This window comes from Lates calcarifer, linkage group LG11 (genome assembly GCF_001640805.2).
Source record: "Lates calcarifer isolate ASB-BC8 linkage group LG11, TLL_Latcal_v3, whole genome shotgun sequence".
Taxonomy (NCBI): Eukaryota; Metazoa; Chordata; class Actinopteri; family Centropomidae; genus Lates; species Lates calcarifer.
The window spans coordinates 12,883,998-12,903,951 of NC_066843.1; the positions used below are offsets into that span (position 1 = coordinate 12,883,998).

Consider the following 19,954-nt stretch of genomic DNA (forward strand, 5'->3'; position numbering starts at 1 on the left):
TTAAGAAATTCGCAGAAATTAACACATAGATGCCACTCCTTCTAGTCTGTCTCCACCCATGGGAACTTCTTCTAAGTATGTGTTATGAGACAGCACAAACGCGGAGATGGGGGTCATAGAAAGACAGGTGACGGTCTGCCAATTTAAGAGACTCAAAAGAGTTCAAAGTCCTGAAGTCAAAATGCATCCCCTTATCCAGTCTGCTGTATGTAGGTCTTCACAGTTAAAGAATAAGATGGCAGACACACTACATTTATAAGATGACCCTGGTATTTATTTTCTTCCATATGTCCTTACATTTTGGTCAATAAGTCTAGCTCTACTCCATCATTTAATTGTACTGGATTAATTACTCATTATATTCATCATGAATCACGTGAATCAATCACGGGATGTTAGGCTTTATAGGTTTAAGCTACTGTACATCGTTCAGCAGTTTCACCATTAATCTCAGTGGTTTTACAGTGTCATGCATGCGTTTGTGATGTAAATAAGTAGCTCTGTACATTGGCTTTGTGCATTATGCCTGTTAGAGAGGGGCACAAACTGCACCACGGGCCATAGTCCGAGCACATCGACCGAGACGCGTACCTGCAAGTAACGTCGCCTTCTGCCTCCATTTCTAAAATGCTCTTAGAGGGTTCCTGACCATGCAGGTCCACAGCGTCCCTTGCCCATGACTGAGGCCTGGGAAGGCTGGTGGAGCCGGTTCAAAACAATGCAAGTGTTATGACTGTTCTTACTAAGCTTATTATGAGTGTCTCACTCCAGAACAAAGGAGAGAGACACGTCCAGCCACAGCAGGGCCCTAAGCTGATCCCTCAGCCCCAGTCTAGACACACACAGCACAACATGCCGATAGACAGACATGAGGGCATATATGCACGGATTCATGGAAGTCCAGTGAAATGTATATATATCCTGATTCCCATACGTTCCTTTGTCCCTATATTTAGATCACACATACACATACACATTTAACTTTCTCAGCACTGTTCCACTCAGATTATGCAATATTTGTGCTCTCCAGATTGTCTGAACATCTGCTCTCCACATGAACCCTATTGTATTCATTTCACTGAAGAGGTTAAGGAATTCACAGATACACGGATGTGTCAGTATGACCATAACTTGTTGTTTATGTTCTTTAAATCAGAAAGGGAACATAACAAAATGTCTCATCAGTTCAGTTCATAACACAATGTACAACATTGCCTTGCTGCACAAATGCAGGTCAAAAGTGAAGGGACAGGCCAAAGACAAAACCACAGCTGGACGGTACAACAATACTGAGCCTCGAAATCTGGAACATTTCCAGAAATAATGTACCTAATAACTGGTAATAAACTGGCATGTTTGAGTATCAGTTAAAAGGAAGTCTAAACCAAGCAGTGAACATCTGTATCAGTAAAAAGAGTAGTTTGATTTTCCAGAAGTTGCACATTTAAGTAAATATATCAGCTTTATTTCACTTATGCAGAAAATATACTCTGAGGCAACGCTCAAGCTTCAACATATAGCAGTGGTTACTGTTTCTTTACAAGCAGGCAAATCCCTCCTGAAAAGTTCAACTGCTGTCAGTATGCAAATGAATGAAATTTGTTTGTTTTTAGATGTAGGGTGTGGTGATATTTACTGTGTAACAGTATAAATTTGTCTCAATAGTTAAAGACTTTGTCATTCATTTATGCTGAGGTATTGTAGGTAGCATTACAAATCAGTGAGCACGACTGCTGTGTGTAATACATTTTGCATCAATGTGATGACAAACTTATTTGTTGGGTATTTCATTTGTTTGCTGAGCTATACATCCACCTGAATATTTTGTAGCTCCCCGACAGATTTTTACAGAAAATGTACTAGATCGTTGATACATACTGCATTTAATTAAAATATAAAATAACATCCATGAAAGAGGGTTTATCCATATAACTGACTTCTTGGCTGTTGGGTCAGAAAATTTAGCCAAGTCAAAAATTATTATTCACTGGTTTATTAGAATCAATGTGCAGATAGGATCTTATCCTAATAAAGTATATATGTGACTTGAATGCTACACTTTCAAATTTCACTATTACTTTTTTCCTAGTCTTCAATCATGAAAGCAGGAAAAAAAATCCCTTTACGAAAGACACTGACACACGAATCAGTTAGTCTCCAAAACTTCCATTAATTTACACGAAATGGCCAAACCTGAGACAACTGAGGCCTCATGTTTCCTCACTCTGAGAGAACCTATTCTTATGAGCTGCGCACCGAAGGTGCATTGTCTTGCTTGACCAAGGCATCGAGACGCTGGTGCATTTTAGTACAAAAAAGGTGTAATGTGCCTGTGTCTAAATAGCAAGTTTTAAAACACCTTTTATGAATTAAATTAAGTCCAAGCAGAAAAAAAGATATCCTCTCGTTATCACTTTGTGAAGTGGCATTTAACTTCTGGTACTACAGTATGTTATGGCTCAACTAGTGGCAATATTTGCTGTTCTGCTCCCTCTAGTGGCTCTAAGCTGAAACATACATTTAAATTCATTACTGTGGAGTTTACCCCCATCAGAAGCCACAGCATACATGCAACTGGTCCCTTCATTAAAAGTGGGAATTAAGATAGATGTTCACATTAAAATGACTTCAGTTAGTCAGATGAACGTAAGGTTATCTAAGACACAAGGCCAGTTTGAGAGAAAACGAGGGAAGAGATCAAGTAATTCACCATGCTTTATCAAAGAACAGATACAGGTCTCCAGAACGAAAACACACAACTTTTAACAGTGCCGAAGATTATTTCTACAAGTACACAGGACGTACTGTATATAAAAATATCAGACTCTGAATGCATAGGTTAAGTCAAACTGTATTCTGCTTTTTCTAGAACAGTAAGCAACCCCACAAATACAATGTTAGTTGTCTCCTTTTCCACAGAATCAGAGAAGATCCTATAAAAACCCATTTCAAAACATGCTGCGCTCTCTCTCACCCAGGGCACCAGACGGCCAGAGGGGTGTTTCCTCACTCATCATCCCACTTTCTCAAAACCAAGCTCCTGCCTTAAACGTGTGGCACAACTTCACTTAATAAAGCATTTAACATAGTTGGGAACGTAAAATAAGCACTCTTGGAAGTCCTTTTCTTCTCACAGCAAACTTTCTGGAAACACATTCTTTTTACCCCCCCCCCGCATTGCACTTGGCTTCAACAATAGCATCTCGGTACTTTTCATCCCCATTGTTGAACTCTTGCTTGCACGATAGTAGACTTTTTTTTTTTGACACAAAACACAACAGGCCTAGCTGGTTAAAAAAATTATACAAATTAATAAAAAATATATCATAAAACATACAAATACAGTAAGAGCTTCAGGTATACATTTGAACAGTAAACAGTTACCACTGGGTAAGAAACCTTTTGATTGTAGGACATTGTGTAGTGAGCGCTTACTGCACTGCTTAAAGTAAATGAGACCCAGCATTGAGAATTAAAGGAATATAATGTGTCGATGAAAGCAGCATAAACAACATTACTGTCCAACACAGCATGGCTGCACCTCTCCACCAGTTAAATTCTTAATATATATTAGAAGAACATTTTTTCCTTGCCATTAGTGTGAATAATCATGTTATTACTTACTATTAATTAAAGTACCAAAGAGAAAACATTGACAAAACTCAAAGTTGACTTTTTTCTTTAATAAAAACTTATATATTAGCACTAGACTGGCCTTGATAACCAAAACTGAAGCCATATATATTGATATTCTGTGTTGCTTTCAGTCATTACATTTTAAAGACATCTAGTCGTCATATAGATAGCCTAGGTTTTAACTGTGGTGACACAGTGCAACAGAGATGAACATGTCAGAAATAATAATTTGGATTAGTGCTGGAGGAACAAGGAAGCACTCAATCATAAAACCAAAATCCTTTGCTATGTCTTATTTCTTTCCTCTTCACTTAGAGTAAAAGAAAATCTAACAAGGCTGCATTCTTCTCTGAAGCAGTGATAGTTTTTTCTGCAGTTAGTATCTTTGCTGGCTAGATTAGTTTTTGGTTTTGATTCTAATTACAGTTACACAGAAAGACAGTAAAACTGAAAATATTCAACAAAAGGGCTTAACTTAAGTGTGAGCCTCATACACAACCTTTGCTGGGACTTTGAGCTCTGTTGCTCTAGAGCACAAAAGCACGATCTCTCTTTATTAGTAAGAATCAACGTGACTCAAAAATTTAAAATAAATACTTCACAGTTGACAGTTACAAGTGTTATGCTGACTGAACTGAGCAACACACCCTGCAAAGCAGAAGTGATAATGTATTGTAGAGAGAAAAAAAAAAAGAGTCCTGCTTCAAGTCGCTGCACGTTTATCTCTATGATATAAATGAAGTTTTTTTGTCTCACATGAAAAGACACAGAAGAGAACAATTCAAACAAAACTTGTTATTCCTTTTTCCACAGTGTACGAATGAATGACCTAAATATGTAGGGAAATCAGTACTCCTACTCAAACGTATCCATCATTGTGTGGATACAGATTAAAGCATACTGTGTGTGTGTAGTGAGCAAATAAAAGTACTATTAGTCCAAAGTTCACCCTAAATCTCACCTGGTGTGAGATTACCTCCACCTTAACATTTAGGCCCTCTGCAGGAAAAGACACTAAGGTTTATGCCTACAGCATGTATGAAAGTGTGTACGCCAGCTAGAATATCTGATAACACTATAGGTCAGTTTGCTAGAAATCCAAGTTGCCGTGTGCAAGTCCGCTGTGCTGCAACTTGTCCTGTACTGTGGACTGATGATAATCATATCAGTAAGAGTTATGTAAATCCTTCCTGCCATCCTCTGCTCCCAGTCTAACCAGACCATCTTCCACTGTCTGTGACCATAGTTCACAGCCAGTACAGAGATGTGTCCATATAAGGCCTATTGCAGAACCCCATTCAAGTCCAGTCCATAAGGAAGACAGGCCAACGTCCCTCTCTGTTGTCCCACTAGAGCCTTGGCACAAAGTGCAGTGGGCGGAGAGAAAGAGATAAAGAGAGGAGAGAAGGGCCCAAATACTTTCGCACATAATCGAGTACACCATGCATCAGTAATCGCTTAGAACTGGTTGGGTACACTAAAGCGGCAGGAGGGCCAGAGGAGGACAGGAGGAGGACAAAAGCTACAGAACTTGAAAAAAAGAAATCCCAGTTTAGGATATTGGCGAAACACCAAAGCCAAACAAAGCTGTAACAAGGGACCTGGGCAGGCAACTAGTTAAGGTTGCTTGAGGGTAGCTACAGAAGCCCATCATAAGCAGGGGAGACCTCGGGCTCTGCGGCAGCTCTAATAGGTGAGGCGGGAGGCCTTCATGTTGTAGCAGGGTCTGTCTGTTAGGCCCCCGGTCCCAGAGAAAAGGGACAGGCCCTCTGCTTTCTCCAACACAACCTCTAACTCCTGAAAGTCCTGCAGCCGAGCCACGTCCTTGTCCTGGAAGGGGAAGGAAAATCACATTTAAAATAAACAACAAATTCAACAACTAATCATTCATTTTTATCAGTACAACAGAATAGAAATGATTATTTTATCTCAGGGTACTATTTTAATTTATCTAGCAAGCAAAACTGGCCAAAATTGTTTTGCCTTGAGAAATTGTAATGTGGCATTTTTTGACATTTCATAGACTAAAGAATAAATTGAAAAAATAATCAACACATTAATTTATACTGAAGGTATTAAATTATTTTCAATCTGGACAGGCACTACACTGTCATTACTTGTCAGAGACAGTGGATAATGACACAAATAGTGTACACAGAGTGTATAGGAGGTTTCAGTGGTACATTAAAGTGAGTCACAAACAACCTAATTAGAGAGTTGAGGCAGTGTCGCTTGCAGTGTGCATGCATGAGGCCTTTTTTTTTTTTTTTGCCTTTTTCACCCATTATTATTATTCTTTGATAATGCTGCTCAAAGTTTTGGAACTCCAGGTCCCATAAACCTATGGGGGAAGTAAAGAGGAAATACACAGTTTCCATGGAGTGCTTTAGTTAGCTGTGGGCTACAATTTGACCCTCACTGTTTTTGTGGACTGTGTTTAAACGTTGGCAAATTGTCACCATTAAAAGTATGCCGAATTAGCTGTTAGCAGTTTTTGTTTGCAATGTACCCGTGGACATACAGAAAGCCATCACTGGGTTACTTTGACAGTTAAGAAAACTTAAAAACATGATGATTCTCAGGCAAGTTCTGGAGTAATTAGGAGCGTATTTTTTCTATGATGTCTGTGCAGATTCATGGACGTTTATTTCCATCCATACAAATGGACATTGGGAATGATGATGAATAACGAGATCCTCACAGAGTGCAAGTCATACTGAATCTAAAAAAGCATTATGTCAGATTTTAGTGAGTTATGACTGAAATTGGGTTCTAAGGGCTTTACAGTATCATAACTGCCTGTCACCACACACTGAATCTTTGTGTCATACAAGACAAAAAAAAATTAGTGATAGAAACTTTTTTGAAGCTGAAAGTTCAATATATTGCCATTATAAGTTGGTAGTCACTGAAGGTTTCTTTGTGTATGCGTGACAACGGTCGACAACATAAACTTGCATACAACGTTCTGCCTTTTTTCCCCCATACCTTTCTCAACATGGTGTTTGGCAGCTTGCGGATCTTCTCCACATGCGCAGCGCTGATGTCTAACTCACGGCAACAGACCCTCAGAAGGGAGCGATAGGTGAGCTCCTGGCGGTCCAGCTCCACCTCAATGAAGTCGTTCTCCCGTGCGTTGGGGTTCTGGATACGCACTTTCAACACCAACTCTACAGAGAAGGACCAGAGTGATACCTCTCTATTAACAAATACATTGTGCTTTTTAAGAAGCTGATGGACATAACAAGGTGAGCTACTGATTTAATTATAGCAATTTCATGCTTAACAGTGGCATGTCAAGATAACACAAGCATGAATAATGAGGTCTGATTCACCACCCTCATGCACAATCCAAATAAATACTTTCCCTATGTTGTAATTTCTCTAAACTTTAGGGAAGACTTGACTGACCCCTCCCAGCTCTGTGTCTGCCTCTGTTATAGTGAGCCTGTGACAGTTCAGTCATTATGGTGAGTGAGGTGACGTTCATTGACAATCCCTTCTGGTTTGAGTTAAGTTGGCTGCAAACACACAGGCAAATACTAATGTTATCATGCCTCTGCTCCTGTGGGTCAATTATCTGAGGATGAGTAACCACTTAGACGTGACAAATTAAAGCCAGAGCTGCAGAATCTACCAGAAGCTTTACCACTGTGCACATATATGGACTTAAAGTGGCACCAGCATGATTTTAAGGTGTTAAACTCACAATAAAAGATAACTGGTTGGCCCCAAGTCCATATATGTGGACAGTACATTAGACATAGTAAAACATATGATTTCTCTCTCACCTTGTACATTGACAGGGAAGGTGCTAGTGAAGAAGAAAGGCTGAAAAGCTGGCATGGACCCCCCAGCCTGGCTGTAACTCAGCTGCTGCGGGATAGACTGCTGCCTGCTTATGGTTGGGTTGGCGCCGGCCACCGGGCCCTGAACCTGGCTTCCGCCGCTGCTGGCCAAGCTGGGGCTGGGGGAGGCCAACGGAGGTGAGCACATGGTGCCGTTGTGCGCCACCGCATGCGGGTAGTCAGCATGGTTTACAAGGTGCGGCTCAACTGACAGGTCCATGGGCACTGTGCAGTTAACGACAGCGTGGTTGTGGGATGAAGCCGGGCTGGGTGTCATGCCATTTTGTTCAGTCACAGGAATGAATTCCCCGGCCGGGGCTTGGCTGTGGGTAGTGGGGTTGGAGGGTGGAGTGGGACTGTCAGAGACTAGGCTCTGTGATTTCTGAGGCTCATGGGTTGGAGAAAGGGAGGCTGTATCACTCTGTGTGTCCTCAACGTGCTCTCCAGAACCATTCTGGGTAATTTGCTGTGCTAGGATGACCTCTGACTTGTTGTCCATCTTGGAGTACATGAAGGGAGGGTTAGACAGGTAGTTGGGAATGATTGGCAACTCAGGCTCCTTGACTTCAGGCACTTCCTCCACCTCAACTGTGGCAATAATGTGCATTAAAAAAGAGGATTATTTCATTAGTAACAGCTCAAGGCAATAACCCAGAAAATCAAAATCAACAGTCAAAATCATAAACAGATGTAGATAGTTAGACCACCAACAGTCAATGCATTAACCTGCACATTACATGTAAAAGTATCATACAGACAGTATGGACTGCAGCTGATACACTACATGACACTAACAAATGATGACTTGTAATGATGTGAAAGGAACAGGGAACAAGTGAGAGAGAAAAGTACAGTTTACCTCCTAACAGTCGTTTGATCTCTGGTTTGGATGTGAGTTGTGAGGCCAACTCATCCTTAGCCGTGAGGATTTCTTTGTCCGCTCCACAACTGAGTAAGTAGGACACTATGTGCTTATGGTTCCTCTTGCATGCCCAGTGCAGGCACGTCCTGGTGGGATTATTGGAGAAAGAACAGAGTTTAAAGAACCAAAACACTGCAATAAAATAACTTAAAATTTCTAAAATGGTCTATACTCTAGATCATTTGAGAATGACATTTACATGGTTCCACCTGTCATCACACAGGGTGTGTATTGAACTAGGAAGTTGGAGGCAGACACCACCTGAACAATGGCAGTGCTTGTGTGCCACTGGTGTACAGAATGAAAGACATATTGTTACCTCAGACTTGTAAGATCTGAGTCAAAGCATAATTAAGCATAATTCAAACAATCTTAACTTCACTGATTATGGGCACAGACAACAACATGTAAAAAAAAGCTTGGAAAATGACAATGTTGCACAGTTATTTCAATCTAGTGTTCATAGTACTTTACTGTACACGAAAGTCTGTATGACCTACTGTTGATATTTAACTGCATAAAGTTGATCCATGTTTACAATATGACAATTAAGTGATTTAACCAACGAACTATAGCAATGGGAACAGGCTTGTAAAGTCAGTTCCATTCACTAGTCCTTTCTGTTGTTATGAGAGGACCAAAAAACGGTGCTTTAAACTTCAATCCAAAACACTGGCTAAAAGGGCAATTATTTTCTCTTTGGATAAATAATATAAAAGGTGTTAGGACCAGCTGACTAACAAGCCTTGCTCTGCCTAATAGGATAACACACTGAACGCTTTTAATCCCTGTAACAACGCACTTGGCTGCAGTGACTGCACTGAACTTTTCAATAAGCGCCACAAGCTGAATATTTACAAATCTGTGAAGCAAGGCAAACCAACACTTGTTGGCTCGCGTAGTGAAGGCCATATGTATTCATTAAAACACTCACCATCCATTTATTTCGTTCTGTGAGTTAACATTTACTCCGCTCTCCACCAGTGTCCGCACTTCGTCGATATCCCCGATGGCAGACGCCTCTCTCAGTCGCTCCTGTAATTCTTTATCCAACGAAGTCGTGGACATTTTGGTACAGACAACTAGCGTTGTCAGATCATAGGACAGACAAAAGCCTCTCGGATTAAGTTGTCAATACTAATTCCCCTTCTAATGCCACACGGGTCCGGTAAATACAGCCCTGCCAGCTAACATTAGCTACCCGGCTAACGTTACCTACTGGTTAGCTTGGCGAGGTGCTAGCACTGTCTTTGGTGCTAGCTTGTGGCCGAAAATCGCTTCGGCTAACGTAACTTCGCGTTGATAGTTGGAGTCTTTGGTGTTTACGCAGAAGGGTCCGTCCTCGCAATCTATTTCTGTTGTTAGTTCACGTTATGCTACCGCTGCCAACAGTCGGCACACTCATTCAATCCATCAGTGGTTTCAGAGCTCCGTCAGCAGCGCGCTGCCAAAAACACCACCGCCTCATCGGGGGGCATCTTTAGATGTAACAACAGCGAGTGCAAATGTTAGTTCCCCTCTGAATATGATCAGTTATTTCACGCGTTTTGTTCCCCTTTACTAAACTCCAATGACATGACCCGGTCCGCACTTCTCATCATTAAGTAAACAACTCTGAGCAATAAAAAAAGAAAACAATGAACGCACACGTGTTGATGGGTCAGTCGCAGGCTGTGGATAATAATTTTCTTTTTTCCATAGTGAATCAACAACAAACAAAAAAGAAGAAATATATAAGATTCATAGTGATAGCATTTACTGTTAATTCGTTTCTGATTGCTACAATTTTTAAATTTCTATTTCATGAATTTATTTTTAAGTATTCACCGGAAGTGATAGGTCTGGTTCTTGGCAATGTATAATGTATATAATGTATATGTTTGATAACAGTCTTAGCCTGAACACATACCAATATTAATCCATAGTCACAAACGGAAATGGCATGCGTTATACATCAATGTACTCCTCCCAGCAGGCTGACAAAGCTCCATTTCACATTTGGTCAGATGTGTTTATTACACTTACAACCAGCTAAGAGGGTACCTGTCAAGTCTGAGGGCAGTTTGCTGGTCTTCATGGCTCAACACAATGTCACCATTAAAAACTTTACAATTTAAAATTACATAGCCATGTACCCTACACCATGCCCTACACCCTGCATGTAGCCTTCATAAAGGTCAGTTTACACTTCTGTGTAGATTTGATGTTTGATTTGATACCCTATGCCACTCTTTTAAGAAAACAAGGATTATTCATTTATTCATTCATTATCTATACCACTTATCTGGAGCCTATCCCGGCTAAAGTTGGGCAAGAGTCACCCTGTACAGATTGCCAGTCCATCGCAGGGCCAACACATAGACAAACAACCACTCACACTCACACTCACACCTAGGACCAAGTTAACCTAATGTCTTTGAATGGTGGGAGGAAACTAGAGTACCCAAAGAGAACCCACACAGGCACAGGGAAGAACATGCAAACTCCACACAGAAAAGCCCTGGTCTACATGCTCTTCTTCAGATTTAATACACTTTATACAGTTGCCATCTTCAATGCTTCATAGTCTACATCACCTGACTGTCACATGACATACTTGCAAACCCACAGTATCACTAAAAAATTAGTCCATTGTGCAACAGATTGATAGTGAAGTAAAGGGAGTGCCTGGGGACCCTCCATCTTTCAGGTGAAGTCATCTGGACTTCTGAAGAAAAAAAGTACAACTATAGAAAAGTGCTGATTTAAGTGGAAACATTGAAGGCTTGACACTGACTGCCTCCTTCATACCTGTAACAATTTCCACAGTGACTGACCATTAAATTGATCCAAAAATTGAAAACAAAACTACAGTGGACTCTGGGAGGTTACAATTGAGAGTCATCTGGCTCCTGATGCATGCACCTCTCCATTTAAACCAAAGGTCACACTTATTGAACAGCTCATTAATACAATTCCTACCAACTGATGAAGACAAGGTTCCTGTCCTGTCCTAAAATACGACTGGGTGGGAAGGAGTATAATCCCACCCACTACCTAACTTGAACTTGTGGTTGTTTTTGGCAACACTGTGTGCAATATTGATCATTATTGATATGAATATAAATATCAATAAATAGTTAGAAAATATTGTTTTTAATACAGTAACATTGTGCTTAGTTTAACCCGTGCTGTCAGCTGATGTTTTTGGACACCCACAGGTCATGTGTCTGCCTGTGGAGCAAACTTTAAAAAGCCTTATGTAGCTGTTGTTTATCATGGGAAAAGGGGTTACGGTTGTGTATCATATCAGCTACCACGGTTGTCAAAGGTAGTGTATAGTTAAAAGCCAAATTCGCTTCCAAACAGCAATTTCACAAGATTCTAGTATCTACCTTTTTTCTAAACAGTGAAAATGATGGCACAGTGGAAATGTGTTTGTCTGACAATGCATTGGGGTAGAAAACACCCCATAAACAGGCAGAAAAGAAAGAAACAGACACATCCCTGACAAATTAGTATAGTCAAAACAAAAACCAAAAACCAAAAAAAGGAGTCAGTCAAAATATAACAAATCTAGAGTAGGGCTGATGAAAATGGAAAAAACTGCAGTTCCTGCAATTTAGATACTGCACTTGGCCATGTTGTAATTTCAATTATATTTTCACAGATTGTTCAGTGCTACTATAGAGATAAGCAAGCAGGCACAGCAGCCAGCCAAAAACTCAACTCAAGAATAGAATATAAAAATGGTACTCACCAATTGTAGATTTACCTAAAAAGAAAAAGTTAGTGCACACAGAAATCAATTTTTCATAGCATGGCAGCCAAAACAAGGCACCTTCAATACGCAGCCAAAGGTCAAATTTGAAATACCTCTGACTTCTAACACAACCTTTGTTTACAACACATCACAAAAACTTTTCACTCCACTTCCCTGATTTACTGCAGCTCCATCAAATCACTGTACACAAAACTGACTAGCATCCATCTGTCCTCAGTGAACATAAAACCTGTTTGAGCCCTGAACGAGTCCCTTCAGACTCTGCACCACATCAGTCCATCCCCGTCCAACACCTGATTCTTTGTGGTCACACCATCACTAGCTTAGCATTTCAGACAGATAGTTACTCTCCTAAAGCTTCCAACTCTTTTGCAGTCCTCTAAATAAGGTCACAATCCAATCCAAACATCAGAAAGACCACTAAATGCTCTAACTGTACTGGGAGCACATCCATCCCAACACAGTTTAGCTATCCATTCCTCAACAGAGGGAGAAAAAAAGAAAGGGAGATAGTTGTACAGACAGGCAAATTAATGGGTGTCCATGTTCAAATTGGACGCGCAGACTATGTTGGCTAGACAGATGGCTATGTTGCCAAAAAAAAAATAAAAAACAGACAGTAACACAGTCATGGCATAGCAGCCAAGCAAAGACACAACACATGAAGGGAAAACATATCAAGCTCATTAGACAGACATAGATCATCAGTCATGACTCAGCGGCCATGACAAGATACCTCCAAAACACAACAGAAAGAATGAGAGGGTAAGAGTCAGTGTGTGTGCATGTGTGCGTGTTTGTGAGAGAGCGGCACGGCAGCCATCCAAAACACTGAATAAAAAAAAAAATGACACTTACTGGTTCGTAGATCTACCTGGGGGAGAAAAGAATGAGTTATGAGTAACGTGTCAAGCCTCTGACAATTTCCTAACCTTGAAATTTGCTTTGATATCTGTGTGGTATTTTAGGTATATACAGTTTTTGGAAACTTGATAAAAACAGGACATTATATGATATATATCTAGTATTATAGTATGCAGTAAAATTCATAATGTTACTCTAAACAACTACATTATGGTACAAGGTGAATGAGCCTAACAGGAGCCAACTCACCTGACAGCAATGACATTAACTCTACACTTACCTTTCTGGGTGAGTTTTAAAGGACGAGATTCTCCCGGGATATCTTTATTCCCACACCTTACAGGAGGACATTGTCCTGTAAAAAAAAAAAAAAAAAAATTGTTAAAAGTTAAGTCTCAAGCCTCTAATGTTTTCCTGGAAACATTTCATATATTCCAAACCTTGAAATTCACTTTGGTATCTGTGTGGTATTTAGGAGAGGTGTGAAAGAGAGGCACCAACATGTGGGAATTTCATTCAAATGAAATTTTTGCATTGAGAATGGACATCTTAAAGCAATGTCAGTTTCTGGCACGTCAACCCGATGCCATGTACTGGTGATTTCATCAAAAGGAGCAAACTGAGTATAGAAAAAAATGCACAACCATAATAGGGTCATGCATAATATATGCGTTTAAATTGTTGAGCATGACTCATTAAAATCAGTATGCTTTCATCTGTAAGTTAATGAGTTATTGTGACCATATCTGTTGTCTACAGCTGTTTTCTGTGTGAGGCTTCTCCTTCAGTTTTTAAAATCCCTGCAGCCATTTTAAAGCAGCAGGACACATCAGAGCCTCCGATGCAGGAGTGCAAGGCCATTACACACAGTCATCATGGACTGGTGACACCAGGCTGTTACAAAGTAGTAGCATTAAAAGAAAACTCTGATATTTTGAACCTGGGCCTTATTTTCCTGTTTTGGGGGGTAACGATTGATCTTTTGAAATCCACCATGAACAGCTGCTGCAATGTTATCCAATGTCATTTGTCTACATTAAAGTATGTCCACTGAAGTGCTTGTTTTTGTGACTGACAGTCAGATTTTTTTTTTAATGTCTGACAACACTATGGATAGGATTCCTTCAGATATACCTTTTTATTGAAGGGAAACTGCTATATGTTGCAACCAGACTCCAATGACAAAAATGTTAATTTTACCTCACGGAGTATAGAGTTGCTAGAATACCACTGCTGGATTGGTTGGTTAGTTTGTGTTATTGTGTGATACTTTTACTTAAAGGTACTCTGAGGCATCCTGGAGAAAGAGATGTTGATATTTGAACTCTGCAGCAAAACAAACATATCCCTCCCTTCAGCACTTCTTCTAAAGTGCCACACCCATAATCCATGAATGCACATCACCAAACCGACACCTGAAGAGCCGACACCTGGCTGAAGAGGAGTAGCCAGTAAAGGCAGCCTGGAACCTGCTGACCTACAGTGCATGTGTGGTAAATGGGGTTTTTGATTATGTAATGCAGTGTCAGACTTAAGCTGGGGCTGGATTCCCCTCTACGCCACAAGGGGGCATCACCTCCCTGGTGAGACAGCTTAGTGTGGACAGCGGTCACCTCTCGTCTTCAGACTGGAAGAAGCAAGAGAAGGAAGCACACGACCTGTTGTCCATCTCACCATTCTTCAGTTCTTTACAGGTTAGTAAGTGATTAAAACCACACATGTGGCCTCTTAGTTGTTATTATTCAAGAGTGGTAATCCACAGTTGTATTGTGTGAATTTTATTGCATATTTAAATGAAATTGTGACCTGGGTATGAGTTAAGGAGAGAAAATATTGGTCCTGGGCACAGTTTAAGTTTTACTACACGTATGTATGTGTGTAAATAAAGACTGGCAGAAGCAAGAGAAGAAAGTACACGATCTGTCTCACTATTCTTCTGTTCTTTACAGAGATAATATAGTCTGGCTACAGGCCTGACAGTGAAGGGCTATTACACTTACAGATGCTGCAGGCTCAAAGGCATGCAGCTAAGCAACTGTTCTCTGCATAAAACACCTATGAATTACAGCCCATATTATATCACTATAACAGTATTGCCTCTAGATTGATGCTGAGTCCACATGTAATGTGAAAATAACTTAAGTTGGTCATCATACATTTTAATATTTGAACACTGACAAAATGTCAAGAGTCAGCCAACCATGGTGTGTCTGCCAGAGACACCCTGCACCTCCTGCAGACACACCAGATAGCTTCTGACACTGAGTGGTACTGTTAAGGCAAAGTCCCCACCTTAATTTTTATTTATTGTGTGGTTATGTTTGTGGGAAAAATAATAAATACTGGATATGTCAAACATTTTTCTGCTTCTGCTCTCTATAGACTCAATAGAACATGACAGGGATATGGTGTCATTTGTATTTATTGCATTCAAAAGTTCAATACAACAAATATCATTAAGATAACAGATCCAAACAAAAACACAAACATTTCATACAATTTGCATGCAATGCAACATAACCCCAATATGGGGAGTCAGTCCTCAGTCCTACAAAATTCCAATGTGGGGTATCAATCCTCAGTGCTCCGTCTCACACAATCCAGTGCAGGGAGTCAATCCTTGGTCCTTTGCCTGTGAGTGCCCTGCAGACCTACTATTACTCTTATGCAACTGTAACCAAAAACTGAGAACACCATGAAATGACGGCTAATGTAACATGTGCCATCAAAACAACTCATAAAAACTTAGAATTAAAATACTGCACGTCTCAAGCAAAACTTCACCTACTCTTCTGCTGACCTGCATTTTCAAAAGCTCTTCATTAGATGGTGCAGGCACATCTGAACAAGTTCTGAGTTAACTTGAGTCACCAGGCCTTGATTTCTTTCACAGCAGCACCCCTGCATCTGATGATGGTCTTCTCTGCAGAATACACACATCAGGATAAGTTATACAAATAATGTTATGCCTGGAAATGAAAAACTATAATTTTCATGCAATTCTTTTACTACTTTATATTTAATACAATATGTATATATAATATGCATTTGTTTTGGGCAATACTTCTATTTCTTTATTGTTACAGCCAAACTTTGAAGAGGTTTTGAGGGTAAAGGAGTGAGGCCTGTAGATATGTAGCTTAGCTAACAAGCAAAGTTACTTCACCTGGCATAGCATTTCACATTCTGCATTACTCACACTTTTATTTTCAGGTTTTCCGGTCTATAAAAGCCCTTGAAAATGTTGTATGGACAAATATAATACAAAGAAAACAATGACAGAACATATAGGTTCCGTGTTAGCTAAACTGTTGCTACATTAGCTGCAGCGAAGCTAACTAACTAATACAGATGACGAGCACGGCTGCTCCAAACAGTGACAGAGAAACTCTCCTCCTACTGTCTCTGTGAAACAAAGCAAAACTAATGTTACACACCTGTTGAGCAGAAACAGAAAAAACCTCCACATCCGCCTTCAGGTTTTTCAGCTCCCGGAAGTGTCGGAAGGCTACACCAACGCGCGTCTTCCTTCCTCGCAGGAACGTAGCTTTTTTCTTCTTCTTCCTTTGACTTTCGCCACTCAGGCTGTTAGTCCAGTCATCTCTTCTTTATCTGCTCTGTAGCAACAACGCATGAGCCGGATTCTATGGTCTCTCTCACTCCTCCTGTCCCTATTTACACACTTCCACCTGCCGTGCACGACAGTGAACGCCACCTCTTGCTGATATTGGATTGGCTGGATTCGACTGTTTAGGCTATATCCCCGTCATTGAGGCAGGGCTGTGTAGGAACACTAAATTTATTCTATTCGAGATATTTCCATACTTTGAAAAAAGTGTATTAAACTACAATGACTTACTCTGACATTAGGGACCTGAACATTTCTTCCACCACTGAAAATCTGACAATAAGACAAAAACTCAGAGATGGAGGTTGCAATATTCTAGCTGTTCCTGTGTTCTACTCAAGTGAAATTATTGTTTTTGTCAGTGTAATCTCGTGGCGATATAAAGCGATTTCCGGTTAAACATAAGGTATCTTATGCTTTTAAATAAATAAATGAATAACCCTGTAGAAATCCTATCCATAATGTTGTCAGACACCAATAACAATCAACATTGTGGGTTAATTCCGTGTCCCTCTGAGTGAGAACACGCCGACTTTTGATTTAATTATTTGAACTTGCATTTAAATCACGGGAACTTAAACGGGCCAACATATGCAACAAAAGCCTGCATTTCCACATTGCAGTACAAGTTAAACATGTTTGGGTAACACACCTGAGTGCAACGACATAAACACTCCGCTAACTCGTAGCTAGCTTACAATCATCACTAACCTTTTGGGTGAGTTTCCAAGCTCCTCCTGTCGTTGGACGCGGTCGTCCCGGTGTCTCTTAACTTTTACACAGGACAGTTTTGCTATTCCAGGGGGATTTAAATTTCGACCCCGCCATGACGCCTCCGACATCATCTGTTGAGTGAGGCACGGTGACCATTTTGCGGCGTCTGACGTCAGAGCCTTATACTTGCGGGCGAATGCGGTGATGCGTTAATGTCTCGCGAAAGAGTTGTAAAAGCCAAAACTTTTCTTCTACAGAAATGTTTAGTGCCTTATCAGGGTTTGAAAGATTCTCAGAACACTATTTCCACACGGTCCAGTTCCAGTGATATTGTATGGTATTAATTTTGACAAGAAATAAATATTAATTTAGTTTTAGTCACTTTTTGAAAATTGTAAGCAACTATGTCCAAAGATAAATAGCCTCAATAAAGATACAGTACAGAAACATGTGACTGACAGATGATTAATGTGGTTGTCAAATTGCATAAGATCAAGTAGAAATGACTATAAATGAATAAACAATCAGTACCACCTAAACAGATTTAAAATAAATGTATTTTAGTTTGCTTTGCAATTGTTGCACTTTTTAATTCATTTATTTACAGTAACAGAAAATATACATGGCTTGGTTCTATCAATAACAATTATGGGTACCAAACATTCATTAATGGAATGGAATGAACTGCATTTTATATCACGCTTCTCTAGTCATATTGATCACAAGCGCTTTACACTACAGGTCACAATCACCCATTCACACAAACATTCATACAGTACATGTACAGTACATTCACCCATCGATGGAACACAGCCAGGGGAAATTTGAGGTTCGGTACCTTGCCCAAGGATACTTCGGCACATGGCCTGGAAAGGCTTGGGCTCGAACCATTGACCTTATAATTAGTGGGTGACCTGCATTACCTCCTTAGCTACAGCTGCCAAATGTCACAACTGAATTCCATTAACATAAGTCATCATTTCACTCACATACAGAAATAATTACCTGTTTTAAATAAATAATAAAAACAGAATTCCACATTTTCAGTAATTACAATTCACAATCTATTATGTCTGTGATTTAGGAAATGGGTCAATCAAAAAAAAATGTTTAAACACTGAAAGGAACACAGTAACACTTACTATTATGCAGAGGACAGTTAAGTACAAAAACATGTAAATTAATCAATGATAAAACACATGATTTACCACAATGATTATCAAATAAAATAATAAAGTATATTAAAGTTATCAGAAGTAATTCAACAAGCTTGAATGTATTAACATATGTATATATGCATATGTGAGGCATTGGTGTTCACAAATGCTCGTAAGTTAATGCCAGCAGCCATTTGTGCTGTTATGCTAATTACTGTTTGAAAATAAATAAAATAAATAATATAATTCAAAATATGGAATGAAATATGCAAAAGACAACTTTTCATACACAGAGGGGAGGTCAGCTTTATTCTTTGGTGTCAGTCAGTCCATATTCTCACTGTACAGAGTACATAAGACAGTGGTGGTACAGAAGTGTTCATTTTCTTCTGAACCATGACAGCCGAGTCCCAATTTTGCATATGCGAAGACCTGCTGCAGGCAGAACCAGTGACTGAACTCAGATGTTCAGGCCTTGATATCTGCCACCAACATCCAGAGAGCTTTTCTCCCACACTGAGAGAAACCAAAACTCTGAGCGTCTGGAAAAATCTGGAGAGAAAAGAGACAGGGATGGACTTGAAGAGCAGAACGGTCGCAATCCTTCATGAGAAGGTAAAGACAAACATTTGGTCTTTTTGAAGACATTACATACATGATCTCAAGATATATTTATTGCCAGTAGTCAGTAATTTCAAAAATGAATTACAGTACAATCAAGAAACATCCAGTCATCCAGGCTCATTGATGTGTAACAATACTGGAGCTCTATGGCACAGAGGAAGACTTACCAGGGTACACATTCTAATACTTCTTGGTATAGGATCAATTTATTTTTGGTTCTTTTAACAGTGTTTGTTGACAAGAAGAAACAGAAAATATACTACTTTTGTTTGCTTAAGAAAACACACTATACTACCAGTAGTGGATGTCAGTTATAGTGGATTTATAGGTTCAAAACAGTCTGAATGTTGAATTCTTAACTATTAGTGTCAGTGATATCCTTACAGGCAAACATTTTGAAAAAACATGACCATTCTGTGATTTCTCTAAACCCTCAGTAAAAGAGCTTAAAGACAACTCAGAATGACTTGATTTTTGAGTAGAATTTATTCTTATATATTTGTAATATCATGCTACATTTTGGTAAAGAGTAATGTTATTACAAGAGAAAACACTTCCTGCTTTTATTTTGACAATCTAGGAGGAAGAGAAATGCTGCTCAGCCAGGAGGACAATCCAGGAGATTCTTCCAAATAAGTCCACCACCAAGATCTGTCTGTTCCAGGACAACATCTTCCACAACCAGAGGGTGCATGTTGGAGACTGTTGTCTTTGGAGCAGATATTTAGTAGCCGAGACCAGAGGCCTGGCCAAAATTTCAGCTGACGCCACACAAGAGCAAACAAGTTTGGAAAAGAT

General features: G+C 39.8%; 1 protein-coding gene across 1 annotated transcript; it reads right to left on the bottom strand.

Annotated features, from left to right (window-relative positions):
• Nucleotides 1–2,702: 2,702 nt before the first annotated feature.
• ankrd40 (ankyrin repeat domain 40) lies at nucleotides 2,703–9,917 on the bottom strand. Its single transcript, XM_018672196.2, has 5 exons — nucleotides 9,341–9,917; nucleotides 8,344–8,492; nucleotides 7,428–8,072; nucleotides 6,625–6,806; nucleotides 2,703–5,466 (listed from the first exon to the last, which is right to left on the bottom strand). Exons 1-5 carry the CDS (start codon nucleotides 9,472–9,474, stop codon nucleotides 5,323–5,325), a joined length of 1,254 nt encoding a protein of 417 aa, XP_018527712.1. The 5' UTR covers nucleotides 9,475–9,917; the 3' UTR covers nucleotides 2,703–5,322.
• Between the last annotated feature and the right edge of the window lie 10,037 nt (nucleotides 9,918–19,954).